Here is a 14,480-nt window from a genome sequence, read left to right as displayed (position 1 = left end):
AGAAAATTAGTAAATTTATGTTGATAAAAAACATCTGTGTTTTACATATTCTTTTGTACAGATATTTTTCATAAAATTTTATGTAAAAGAGGAAAAGCCTCTAAATTTAAAAACACCCCACCTTTCTTTTATGACCAAAATTTTCTCACAGTAGACCATTTTCCTGATGATCACAGGTTCCATTTAGAGTCTAGTCACTGGTTCTAAAGATAGTAAAGACTACAGAGTTTGAAACAGAGCAAAGATACAACCCAGGAGTCATCAAGACAAGGTGTAAGCAGATACAAAGTATAAAAAATACATATCTTTCGGAAAATGTATTTGAGAAAAGATGTCAGGAAGGCAAATTAGCAAAATGAGATGGGAGAGTCTGTAGGGGAAGTACATGTATGACTCACTAGAAATTTGATTTTGTTTCAGAAGGAATAGATACATACAGAATGAGGCGAGTAAAAAGGCACAAATAGTCTCATTTTAAGAAAAATAGAATACAACCAACTGGAAAAGAAAGAAAAGGAAGTAACTATACTCAAGATCATTTATAATCTTGCCTCAAAAAACAAAAACAGAAACCTAATGCTTTTTCAACAGACGTTCCCTATACTTACTGCAAATATTATTTTTCTAAAGCATCAGTGTACTGACAGTTTCTGTTACACGGCAGAAAAACCAAATTCCCATGTGAACTCCCAAGTTTTAAGCAACTGTAATTAACAAAAACAAATTTTAAAGAATGCACTTTTGTTTTGCTTCTGGTAGTACTTAAATTCTAAGCTCAACATTGAAAGACTGCTTTCCGAGCTACTGCCTCTGATAGCCATCTGTATCTTTTATTTTCCACACTAGTACATTCTTCGCCTTCTTTTCTAGTCCAAAGCGATTAAGTTTATACAGCATTGATTTCTTATACCAGCTTAAGCCTAGACGGGCTTGACATGGCACCTTTTTGGCATACTATTTTAGTTCCTGGCCTTCATCAAGTGGACTGGGGAAGCAAACAACCCTGAACTTAAACCTTAGATCTATAATTTATAAATTATGGGACCTCTGGCACATTCCTCATGCTGAGTCTCGGATTCCTTACATATTAAAATGAGAATAATGTCTACCTCTGAAAAATGGACTTTTAAATGCTTACATTTATTGAAACTTCTGGTTCGGTGTAGATTTAGGTATAGGTGTTGGGATTCTCAGTTCTACTCACAGACCTGCTTCTCAGTTGTATCTCTGGATATGATCCTCAAATAACATCCCCAATTCTTGGTTAGTAGAGCTGCTTTTTTTGCTTTGTAACTTCCATAGTCCTATTAGAACCTAACAGGTCACTGATCACTCAGATAAAAAGATTAGCTGTGATATGGTCCTATAGTGTACTTCTCTCAATTTTAGGTATCCTGTACAAATTTTGCAAATTCTCTCTTGCCTTTTTCTTGGAAATAACTATATTTTCCAATTCTGGGGAGTCTACCTTTGGCCTTGACCTAGTGCTTTCTAACTTGTCTGAAATATATTTAGCCAGATGATAAGGTCAGTTCATTGTCTTAAGAAAAATAATAAAGCTATCGTCTGAGTTTTTAAAAGCTGAGTTTTAAAAGCTATCACCTGAGCCTGTTTTCTCTCTACCCTCACACCATGCCCCATTATCTTATAAAACATTCCACAGCATTATGCTATAGAAAATCAATTAGAAGGCAACCCGAGGTTCTAATTTCCTCTAACTTACTAAATATATGATTTTTGCCAAGTCATTTAACTTATCTGAGACTCAGTTTTTTTATTTGCAAAAGAGGGATTATGTCTACTCAGAGGCTAAGGAGCAAAGGCAATAACGCAGGTGATGGGCATTAAGGAGGGCACTTGTGATGAGCACTGGGTGCTGTTAAGTGATGAATCACTGAATGCTATTCCTGAAACCAATATTGCACTGCATGCTAACTAAAATTTTAAAAAATAATGATGCAGGTGACTGTGCCTTAAACACTGTAGTTCTATACAATGCAGCAGATATTTTCAACTCCTAAGAGGCAGTATAGCATGCTGGTGAAGATAAAAAGAATTTGAAGTCAAACCGCCAGAGTTGGAATCCTGGCTTCATCACTTATCTTTAATATGTAAAATGAGGATTACAGTACCTACCTCATATGATATTAGCTCAGTGACATTAGCTATTAATGTTATTTTTAAATGCCTACTCAGTGTTAGGTATTACACTAGGTGCTGGTAATAAAATGAAATCAGGACAGACATGGCTAACACCTTCGCCAAAAAACCTCTATTTCTTACTCCACGTTACTACATTTTTCTAAGTCATTTACATCACACATACTTTATTTCTTGAAGTTTATTTATTATTTATTTTGAAAGAGAGAGACAGAGACAGACAGCATGCGCACACAAGTTGGTGGGGGCGGGGGGGCGGGGAGGAGGCAAAGAGAGAAGAGAGAACTCCAAGCAGGCTCCATGCTGTCATTGTGAAGCTGGATGTGGAGCTCAAAGTCACAAACTGTGAGATCATGACCTGAGCCAAAACCAAGAGTCGATGCTTAACCAACTAGCCATCCAGGCACCCCACGTCATATATACTTCATAGCAAAGAAAAATCTGAGTACTAAAGCATTTCCATAGAGGATCAAGACTGCACAATTCCAATATTTCTTTTCTGTGAAAATTTCCAGTGACCACACTTTAGTATAATACTTTAGTATTTCTTTTCCTAATTCATCACTTGAGTTGAGAGTCTCTTGATGACTTCTGGGTAAACCGTCTGGGACATGTTCCCATCAAATATAAATTATCCAGTGCTTGTCAATCACCTGAAATGCTAATTAAAAGGCAGATTCCTAGACTTCATATCAGCTACTGATTGAAAAACTCTGGCTAATTTGCAATGACATGGATGGAAACAGTATAATGCTAAGAGAAATAAGTCAATCAGAGAAAAACAAATACCATATGATTTCATTCCTATGTGGAATTTAAGAAACAAAACAAATGAGGAAAGGGAAAAAAGAGAGGCAAACCAAGAAAGAGACTCTTAACTATAGAGAACAGACTGATGGTTATCAGAGGGAGGTGGGTGGGGGGGCATGGGTTAAACAGGTGATGGGGATGAAGGAGTGCATTTGTTGTAATGAGCACTGGGTGATGTATACAAGTGTTGAATCATTATATTGTACACCTGAAACTAATATAACACTATGTTAACGAGACTTAAAATTAAAACTTTAAAAAAATAAAAAAAATAATTAAAAAAGAGAAAAACTCTTGCTAGAAGATGTAGAAATATGCATTTCTAACAATTTCCCAATGTGATTTTTATGCAAATCCCATTTGAGAAACATTTCCAAGAGGAAAAAACCTCCACCATATAAGAAATCTGAAACCAAAGAAAATACTGAAGAATAATGATCCAAAGCTTCACTAAGAAGAACTTTAATGCTCAGAATAAATTTCCACATGCCTGTCTCTTAACATGGTTGAGTCAACAATGCACAGAGATCAAGATCAAAACTGACTTGAACATCCACACCTGAACCATGAGTGTTCAAGAAATTCCTAGTCTAGCGGCGCCTGGGCGGGTCAGTCGAGGGACCCACTGTTGATTTAGGCTCAGGTCATAATACCACAGTGAGTTCGAGCCCCACATGGGTCTCTGCACTGGCAGCTCAGAGCCTGCTTGGGATTCTCTCTCACTCCCCCTTTCTCTGCCCGCCCCCCCCCCCCACTCTTTCTCTCTCTCAAAATAAATAAACTTTTAAAAAAAGAAAAAAAGAAAAGAAATTCCTACTCTAGGCCAAGGAAAAGTTAGGGGGACAGTGAAAACGCTTACTCATAATCTCCTAAGAAGCAAAGAAAACAGTGTTATTACAATACTCACACTTACTGAGGTTTGGTAATCTCAGAAAATGCAACTGCTTTCTCTTAAATTCATACAACTAGAGCCAGACCTCCCTGCCCTAGCTCCCCACACCTACCACAAACGTTGCCTACTGGGAGTTAAGTTGGCCCTGTGAACAACCAGGCAAGGAGAAATACGGTCTTTTGATAAAAGTAAGCCCCCCCCCCCCCCCAAATTTAAATTTATACCTCCTGGTCCGAAGGACAGTTATAGAAGAGTCCTCACTGAGATACAGAAGAGATCCAGGAGCTCCAAACTCCTAGAGGATGTGTGTAAACTTTCCAAATAACAAAGCTAATGAACAAAATATTTCTCTACCCACCGAGGAACAGTGGCCTGAGATCTGCTCTGGGTCAGAAAACAAAATGCCCCGAAAGGCTTTGGTTCCTAAGATGGTAGTGAGGTTAGCACTGTGACTGGAAGAAAACCCGAGCCGAGGGCACAAAAAGACGCCCCATCTGCCCACACTCTCCGTCCTGAACCAAGTCTGGAGCAGCAGAGCGGGGCGGGGCCGCGATTTCTCCTGCATCACTGCGTTCTCTCTTCCCCGCCTGCGTGAGCGCCGCCCACCCACTCGCGGCGTGAACCCACTGGGCCTAGCCTCTCCTTCCCCCTCCCCTCGGCCTGGTGCTGAATCATGAGCCCAATATCTCCAAAAGGTAAAATCAAAGAACAATGCCACACTTAGGGCTGGACTGAATGGGGTGCCGGATTGGGGTAGAGCAGAGGCTGGAAACCACAACTTTGCTTCCTTTCTTCCCCAATTTCCCTCCGAGCCCCAAATTAAAACAAGTACTGCAGCGGTGGGGGACTCCCAGGCGGGCGCCCCTTCCTCTGGGTTGCTCAGGTCTGCAACGCTCCCGCCGGGCTGGGCGCGCTCTGCCTCATTGTTCCAGCATGCCGCCCGCTCCGGAGCCCGCGCCCTGCCAGGCGGAAGGGCTCAAAGCTCCCGAGGAAGGGGCCGGGGCTTAGGGATCCTCACCCCCTCGCCCCTCTCGGCCGGGTAACAGCCCCTGCCTACTCTCATCGCCTTTCTGCCAAAGGATCGCTAAAGCGGAACCGACGAGTCCCAGGGAGGCGACGTGCGGGTGCTGTCCAAATGCTGCGAGGAGGAGGACTGGGGGTGGGGGAGAGACAGGGGGCTCCGGCCTGCGGAAAGCTGCAGCCCTCGCCCCACAGCGCGATTCTGCTTACACGGGTACCACTCGGCCATGGTCTCTCCGGCCCTACAGGGAGCAGCTCGGTTGTGGCCCGTCTCCCAGCCCTTGGCCCTCTCGTCCCCAGAAGCAGAAACCAGAGGGCCAGTCCCCGCGCAGGCTGCAGAAGTCACCATATGTTACTCACCCCAACTGTTCCTGTCCCTGCGGTTCTTGGCCATGGTGGTCCGGGGACTGGTGGCGGTGAGGCGCTGTCACTGTGCTGGCTCTTCTCCCGGGCCGCAGGTTGCTGGCGGTGGGAGGCTCCGTGCCCGCGCTGGGCGCAGTTCGCTCAGACTCTGAGGATGTTGCTGTGGCGCTGGTGGGAAGGAGCTGGGAGGAGAAGGGAGGAGAAAGCTGGTGAACCGAGCTCAGCATCACAAGCCCGAGTTCACACAAATACCAGCGTCACACCCTCCCTACCTCAGCCCACCCCCGGAGCACGAAGACAGGGACAGACGATGTACTGCAACATCTTTCACGGAGAACACACACACACACACACACACACACACACACACACACACACATAAACAGTACCCCCCTCACACACACTCTCAAAGAATTTAACAGCATTAGCCAGTCACAGAATTACTAATATACTGCATTATTCTGGATGTTCAGATACCCGTTTCCTATAACAGTTAAAAATTAGTACCAATATGCAGACAACATTTATATAGCCAAAGAAGTCAAAATAATCTGCACTTATCTACCAGGCACCATTTTCCCCCCATTTTAAAAGCAAGGTCATGTTGGTAAAGAGGATATCATGCATTTTTTGACCTGTATACTGAACAGGCCTGACTTTTAAAATTAGGATAGAAAAATTTAGATCAAGATTGAGATAAATGAAAGCTGGAAATTCATCATTATCTGTAAGTAACTCAATGTCTAATGGGCAAAAATGCCCACTAGATTTGCAGAGAAAACCTCTGGAGTTACACTGGCAAATATTTTAGGTAAAATCGTATTACATAGTCTGGGTGAGCCTTGGCATCCACAAAGGTTGCAGACAATTTTGAATACAAAGCAAAAGGCGAAGACACTGATTTCTTCCTCTCTGCCTACAAACTCAGCTTTCAGTATTCTAGAAGCAGTCCTTTATGGTACTTGACCCTCAAGATACCATTAACCCATTCCTTACAGTTTTCTTCTGCATTTGGTTGTTGCCCACACTCTACAGATGCGTTCTGCCTATGAGATTATTGCTAGCCTCTTAATTACCACGTCTTTGGTCTCTTCACCATAAGCAACTCTTCACTCTATGTTCACTCAATGTAATTTGCTACAATGGCTTCAGACAGGACCTTCATCCTGATAATTTCCAAATCTGTGCTTCTAGTTTCATGCTCTCTTTTTTTTCAACGTTTATTTATTTTTGGGACAGAGAGAGACAGAGCATGAACGGGGGAGGGGCAGAGAGAGAGGGAGACACAGAATCGCAAACAGGCTCCAGGCTCTGAGCCATCAGCCCAGAGCCCGACGCGGGGCTCGAGCTCCCGGACCGCGAGATCATGACCTGGCTGAAGTCGGACGCTTAACCGACTGCGCCACCCAGGCGCCCCTTCATGCTCTCTTAAAGAGAGAAAAATCGTCTTACGAGAACCAAATTTATAACTGCCCAAGGTCATCTTCATTTTGTTTTCCTACTAACACTTCAAAATCAACATATCAAAAACCAAATTATCTCACCCACCACTGCCATATCTTATGCATTCTGTATTTCAGTTAATGGCTCTAGTGACCTCAGAGCTAGGAACACTGTAAACCAAGTTTACATTATAGTTTTTTTTTTTTTTTAATTTTTTTTTCAACGTTTTTTATTTTTTATTTTTGGGACAGAGAGAGACAGAGCATGAACGGGGGAGGGGCAGAGAGAGAGGGAGACACAGAATCGGAAACAGGCTCCAGGCTCTGAGCCATCAGCCCAGAGCCCGACGCGGGGCTCGAACTCACGGACCGCGAGATCGTGACCTGGCTGAAGTCGGACGCTTAACCGACTGCGCCACCCAGGCGCCCCTACATTATAGTTTTAAAAGGGACGTCAGGGGGATCTGGGTGGCTCAGTCGATTAAGCATCCAGCTCTTGATTTTGGCTCAAGTCATGATCTCACAGTTAGTGAGATAGAGCCACAATTCAGGCTGTGCTGACTGCTTGGGATTCTCTCTTGCCCTCCCCCCACCTCAAAACAAACAAACTTAAAAAAATAATAAATGAAGGGGGCTGTGTTCAATAGAGTTGCATTTCGCAAACACTAATGAAACAACATAGGAAGACAGGAATTATCTCACGCCTGTATCTACAAACCAAATTCATGGATTAAAAAGAAGTGTGTTCTGCTTTTCTTGTATATCTTAATTCTCAGCTCACACTCCAGCCCGATAATTACTTTCAGGTGAATCTCATTAAAAAGAGTACAGTAGAGTCCACAGTCACACAGACACACAAAGATACACATAAGAGAAGGAGGAGAAAGCAGAGAGTGACTGCATTTGAGTACAAGATTTCTTTTGGGGACAATTAAAATATTTTAAAATGCGAAACTTAACAGAAGACCATGTGGGAGGGAAGGGGAAAAAAGTTACAAACAGAGAGGGAGGGAGGCAAACCATAAGATACTCTTAAATACAGAGAACAAACTGAGGGTTTAAGGGGGGTGGTGGGGAGGGGAAAGTGGGTGATGGGCATGGAGGAGGGCACTTGTTGGGATGAGCACTGGGTGTTGTATAGAAGCCAATTTGACAAATTATATTAAAAATATTTTAAAATGTTTTAAATCAGTTCTGTACAACTTTGTGGATATACTAAAAATCACTGAATTATACAATTTAAGTTGGTGAATTATATGGTATGGTATTACACATCATTTGGCTGCTTTTAAAAAGTCAAGGTTAAGTTTATTTTAAATTGGAAAAAAGGAAGAAAAGATATTTGTACATTAGTACTCTAGAACCCTTCTCATCCTGACCCCTCTGGGATGTTACTCTGTACACTATTCCCTCCCTCCTATATCCTCAATGATTTTTTTCCTAGTTGTTCCTTCACCATGCTCATTTCCCCCAATCATAAGAAAAGGGCTCTCTCAACCTTGCCATTTGCAACAACATGGATGGACTTAGAGGGTATAATGCTAAGTGAAATAAGCCAGACAGAGAAAGACAAATACTATATGACTCCACTCAGATGCGGAATTTAAGAAAAAGCAAATGAACAAAAAAGATTAAAAAAAAAAAAAAAACAGACTCAAATACAGAGAACAACTGGTGGTTGCCAGAGGGGAGGTGAGAGGGGGATGGGTGAAATAAATAAAGGGGATCAAGGGCACCCTTATCTTGTTGAGCACTGAGAAATGCATGAAAGTGTCCAATTATTACATTGTATACCCGAAACTAATATAACAGTGTGTGTTAATTATACTTCAATAAAAAAATAGTAAAATAAAATGTAACCTCCTTAAGAAAGAAAAGGGCTCTCTCAATCAGGAGTTTCTCAATAGCGGATGCTACAACTCACTCCTTCCCTCTACAGCTAGCAATCTTGGAAACATACTTATATCAGTTAGAATGCTTTTGGCTGTAACTCAAAAGAGCTTAAACCAAAAGGACATTTAGTATCACATAATTTTTTAAGGTAAGTTGGTTCTGTGAGGAAAGTTCAGCAGCTCAACTTTATCATTGACATGTTAGGATATAGATGTGGCTGCTGCAGAAAATTACAGTGGCTTAAGACATATTCATTTCCTTCTCATGATATAATCTTAGCATAAACCCTCCAGGGTTCATATTAATGATGGCTCTGAAATATCAAGAAACCTAAGCTTGGACTTCCAAGGTATAATCCAAGATGGTTGCTTGGGCATTTGCATCTTCATTCCAGCCAAATAGAGGAGAAGAAAGGAAAGAAGGGCATATATCCATTCTAAGAGTACAACCCAGAAGTGGCACATATCACCTCTACTCAAGTACCATTGACCAGTACCTGTCCTACCTATTTGACAAACACATTATGTATATGTGTATCCAACTAAAATTTAGGAGATCTAATGCTAACGAAAGAAAGGAGGGCACCTGGCTGGCTCAGTTGGAAGAACATGTGACTCTTGCTCTCAGGGTCATGAGTCTGAGCCCCATGTTGCATGTAGAGATTAGTTAAATAAAAAACAATTTTTAAAGAAGGAAATGGATACTGGAGAATACCAGCAGACTTCACCACAAGGACCAAGGTTACACTTTACCATCCTTAATATGTGGACTTATTTTCTAATGTGGGCTCCTATCATGGTCCCAAAATGGCATCTGCCATTCCAGTCATTAGAAGTGGATAGCCATGTCTAGAAACAGAAAAAGGTATGTCTGTGCCTTGTGTACCTTGTTAAAAGCACTCCCATAGACTTTTTCTATGTGTTATTATCTAGAATTGTCAAGCCTAAGCCATCCCTTTAGTAACAGAAGTGAGGCTAGGCCAATCAAGATTTATCCCCTAGCACAGGGAGGGTCTCAGTCTCATCTGACAGACATAGCAACACAGGAAAGGTCAACAAAATTGTGGTTCTGATAATGAGAAGAGAAGATAGCACAAGTCCCAAGGTGATAATGACAGCTTTCATTTTCCCCTTAGCCTCCACTAGTATCTTCTCTGATGGGATGACCCAAAACTTATTTCCATGGGGCCAAATCTTTAGTGGCCTTATCTTTACTGGGGTGTTGCAGTTTATCATTGTTCAGTAATACTGGACATGTGAATACCAAGAGGTATCTTAGTGCACACGTAGGGTCCTAGACATAGTCCTTCTATTCTCTTTGTGGGGCAACAAGCAATTCCCCTTGGTAATGAGGACCAATCACTCCAACCAGTACAATGGTCCCCTCTCTAACCTTTGCCTCCATAGTCCAAAGACCTCATATTGGCCAGGTGACAGTATCAGTTTCCTCTTTAATGAAATTGTGACTAAGTTATCTAGGGACAGTATCTCTCCTTTGGGCACCAGAGCCTTCAGATCCACCAAGCCCAATGTTTTAAAGACAAAGTTGTAGAGACAAAAATTCTTCAAGTGAATTGTTAGTAGTAGGAAGAGCCACCACTCCACTCCTTGGTTCCTAGACCCACACATTCTGCACGTGGGTTAGATGGCAACATAAATTGGCTATAGGTTAAGTCCTATCCCATATCCTCACTGGGTTATCTCCCAGTCAGTATCACAACCAATCCTTCAGCAGGCCTTTCCTCTCTTCCCTTAAACTAGCTGCTTCTAAGTGATGGGTTTAAGGTAAGATCAATTAATTCAGTGGTTATGACTTCATTGACATACTTCCCTCAAAATAAAATAAGTTTCTTGCTTAAATTTAATGTTGTACTACATGGTGATGAAATAAGGCATTCTATAAATCGTTGGATTATGGTACTTGTAAAAAAGCTTTCCAGGCAGGGAAGGTAAACCTGTATTTGGAATATGTACTATTTCCATGAGGATGAATCCCTCTTCTCTCCATAATGGAAAGGATCTAGTATAATAAACTGCCACCAGGTGGTTGACTGGTCTAGGGAATACTACCATACTGGGGTCTCTGCAATGGCCTCTGTTATAAGCAGGTTAAATGCTCCAAAGTGGCAGTAACTGTATTATCCTCCGGCCACCCCAGTACATTATCCTTGGCAAGTAGAAGTCCATGGTGTTGAACCCACGTTTGCCGTCATTCCTTTTTTACATAGGACCACTGAACTACCACTGGGTGACCAGGTAGAGGCTGACATCCATAGGACAGATCTCTTGTAAACCTGATTATTGAAATGAATGCCCTCTTGTGGGCAGTTATGTGGTTCACAGATATTTTCACATTCTGGGCCCACTTTGAGAATCCATCTGTATTACCTCTCCTACTGACTCCCTTATCTCAGATATTCTTCTTGCCAAGTTATTGGCCCACCTACTAGCCACTGTACCTAAATACAGATCTATACCTCAGGCCAGCTCTCCTTCCTAACAAAGAGGGCAACCAGATGTTCTATTTAAAGTTATGCTCACAGGGAGAATTTCTCTTCCTCTGTATTTTTCAAGACCACCCCATTACAGATAGGGGCATAATTCAGAGGCTATGTGCTTCCAGTTGGATATAATGCACAACATTAATAAACCAAGCCCAAGTTTTTCCTTCCTCTGTTAAATGACCACAAGCCCATAGATAAAGTTAAAAAAAAAAAAAGTGGCAAAGAAGTAGGGGCAGGTACAGAGGAAATCTGTCCATGTAATTTACTCGTGCCTTCTATACCAGCTCCGGCCACCCCAGTACATATACCTTTCCATTTGACAATGAATTCTGCTGCCCATGTTCAATTTATGATTCAGTAAATTAGGTAACACCAAGTTCTAAAGAGCAGTTCACATCACACAGTTCTTTAGTATGCCATAGTGAGGTGTTTAGTTTCTGCCAAGGCCTCATAGCAGGCCAAGAGTTACCTTTCAAATGGAGAATAGTTGCCAAGAGATGAGAGCATGTTCTTATTCCAAACCTTATCCATGCTGCTTGTGCCACAACTTGGACCATCTGTGGGGCATTCTGTTTCTCCAAGTCATATGAAAAACTGGCAGTCATATAGGTTACAGGATAAATGGATCAGAGAGCAGTACATGCAGTATGGTGATTCCAAAATCCAAACAGGCCAACTAAGACTGGGCGTTGTTTTTTGAGGTGGAGCACAATAATGCCACTGAACTCTTAGAAATTTCACTGTGGCACAGGTCTCTGACCTGGATGTATTTCTTATCCTCTGATAGAAGGGTCTTTTTAAGGTATCTAGGGCAGTTGCTACTTCCAGTTCATCTATCTGGTTTGCACCATGTCATTAAGGTAATAGACTAGCAGGATGTTCTAATGGATATCAAGGAAACAAAGGTCCCTCTGGAATGATATATTACAACTGACGTGTTTACATAGCTTTGATGTAAGACAATGACAATGCTATCCCGGCTATATGAAGGCAAACTGCTTCTGATTATTTCTTTTGAAGGGAATTGAAAAGCACATTCTAGATTTCAAGTCCATAGCTGCATTCTAGGTGTCAAAGCCTATACTGATTTGCTCTAGTAAAAATTCCACATGTGGAAATACAACTATGAGGCTTCTTCCTCAAGGCTCCCCCCTCAAAGGGACTCCATCCAAGCTTGTGAACTAGATTCAGTTGAAAAATATGGGGGTATCTGGGTGGCTCAGTCAATTAAGCATCCTACTCTTGATCTCAGCTCAGGTCATGATCTCATGGTTCATGAGTTGGAGCCCTGTGTTGGGCTACACACTGACAGTGAGGAGCCTGCTTGGGATTCTCTTTCCCTCTCTCTGTCCTTCCCCCACTCGCACTCTCTCTCTCAAAATAAATAAACTTAAAAAAAAAAGAATTGGGTGATATGTATTGAATCACCATACCAGTGACTTGAGTTACGTTTCTGCTCATCAGACCTAGAATTTTTCTGCTTACATATGGCAAGCAGTACTTAAGTAGACTGTTAATTTCATTCATTCCTAAACACAGATGATCATACACCACCATCAAAGATCCTTGGTTTCAAACACTCTGATTATCACTTCTTCCTGAGGGTTATCATGATAATTGCGCTGAACAAGTCTTTAACATTTAAGAATCTTCCACCTGGCCTCTACCAGGATCTCAATATTCCCACTGAAATCATGGATCCTGATTTCATTGTGGCATCTCCATTATCATCTCCAGCCAATTAAGACAGCCACCAAAGAATTTTTCAAGGATAGCTGTGACCCTCTACTCAATGCCTTGATAAAGGTAAATTTTATGGGTCCTTGTAGGGATGGTACAGATAGAGCATTACTAAGCAGGATGCACATAATAGGGCAAGTCCAACATTCCCATCTCCCTAAATCTTCAGATTTACTCCTCTAAAGTATGCCCTGGAAGTTCTGGCATCTCAGCACATAGATTACCAGCTTCAAGTAACCCATTTAGAAAGACCACCAGCTTCTCAGGTCAACCTGAAACATAGATAAGTATTTGCCAAGATCCTATAACTCTTCAGTGCACAAGTTTTCTCATCCAAGAACAGGTCTTGTCCTTCTCCACCAGGGCTGTGCTGAAATCTAACTTTTTTTCAAGGCTTTATTTAAATTCCAGTTAACATACAGTGTCATATTACTTTCAGGTGTACAATACAGTGATTCAATACTTCCCATACAACAGCTGGTACTCATCATGACCAGTGTACTCCTTAATGCGCATCACCTATTTGAAATCTAACTCTTGTTCAAGTTCTCAGCCTCATTTATATCTACCCAAATGCCCCCATTCTATGTCGTGGGGTCCCAACAACTTCTCCACCTGGACTCTTCTCTTAGCATAACAGATCTAAGTCTCACATTCAGTTAACATTGCAACTCTACGGCCTTTACTATTAGGCCGTGGGCTGGATTCTCAGCCATGTTTTCCCTGCAGCTACATGAGAAATAAGGTTTCTTCAAGGCTGTCAAAGAAACTTTTTGATTTTCTACTCGTGCCTTAAGTTTGGAATTCAGGCCATTTGTCTTTTTTCCTCACATATTCTCCCAGAGGCAATCAGAAAAAAATGACACAATGATTTCAGCAATCATCACTATCAAAGGAGCTAAGTGCTAGAGACTGGTCTTCCAATGCTACGGCTTCCATCAGCACTCCATCTCATGCCACTATTGATGGTTATTTCAGCAATTGTGATGCCATTGTTGCACTTTTCATGGCAAGAAGTTTATACAGGTAATCATCAGATATGTGAGTAATACCATCCCACAAAGCAAGGGTTTCTTTCCTGAGGCTACTTCCAATTCCTGTAACTATCAATCAGGGTTCTGGCAAGAAAGAGATAGCACAGAAAGAGAATCTAATGAAAGGACTATTTATAAAAATGAGGACAGGGTTAAAGGAATTAAAGGAACCAATAAGAGATAGTGAGACACCCCGAGACTAGCCACAGTGGAATGCCATTATCATCCTTGTCTTAAAGGGGCAAAGAAAAAAAGAGCTTATTAGAATCCTTTAAGAGTGATACAGCTGTAGGATAAGGCCACAGTCAGGCACTGTGGTTTCTTCTATACATTTGGGGTTCTCAGAACACTAGATTATATAAGGTGCAAGTAAACTTTAGGCATCCCTTCTGGATATTACACTTATTATATTGTGAGGAAATCAATAAGGAACAACACAAGATTATTTATAACTTATAGTTTTTTCTTAGCTATTGAATTTGCAGAAATGACCAAGCTGTCCCGAATACAGGAACCTTACTACCAAATCTCGTAAAAACCTAAAATCCACCCTAGGAATCAAGGTTAATTAAAAACATCATTTTAGGGGCGCCTGGGTGGCGCAGTCGGTTAAGCGTCCGACT

General features: G+C 41.7%; 1 protein-coding gene across 4 annotated transcripts in view; it reads right to left on the bottom strand.

The window, feature by feature from the left end:
- The window catches only part of ATL1 (atlastin GTPase 1), an 85,244-nt gene that overhangs the window by 67,344 nt on the left and 3,420 nt on the right, over positions 1-14,480 (bottom strand). For 3 of the 4 annotated variants that reach the window (XM_040477110.1, XM_040477111.1, XM_040477107.1), the window contains exon 2: positions 5,243-5,427. In XM_040477110.1, coding sequence (XP_040333044.1) covers positions 5,243-5,276 — 34 coding nt within the window. In that variant the 5' untranslated portion in view covers positions 5,277-5,427. Of the gene's footprint in view, positions 1-5,242; positions 5,428-5,517; positions 5,542-14,480 lie in introns of those variants that run through there. The other variant, XM_040477109.1, reaches the window with a different exon arrangement.

This window comes from Herpailurus yagouaroundi, unplaced genomic scaffold (assembly GCF_014898765.1).
Source record: "Herpailurus yagouaroundi ecotype Mexico unplaced genomic scaffold, PumYag 141, whole genome shotgun sequence".
Classification (NCBI taxonomy): Eukaryota; Metazoa; Chordata; class Mammalia; order Carnivora; family Felidae; genus Herpailurus; species Herpailurus yagouaroundi.
This window is presented reverse-complemented; position numbering and strand designations above follow the sequence as displayed.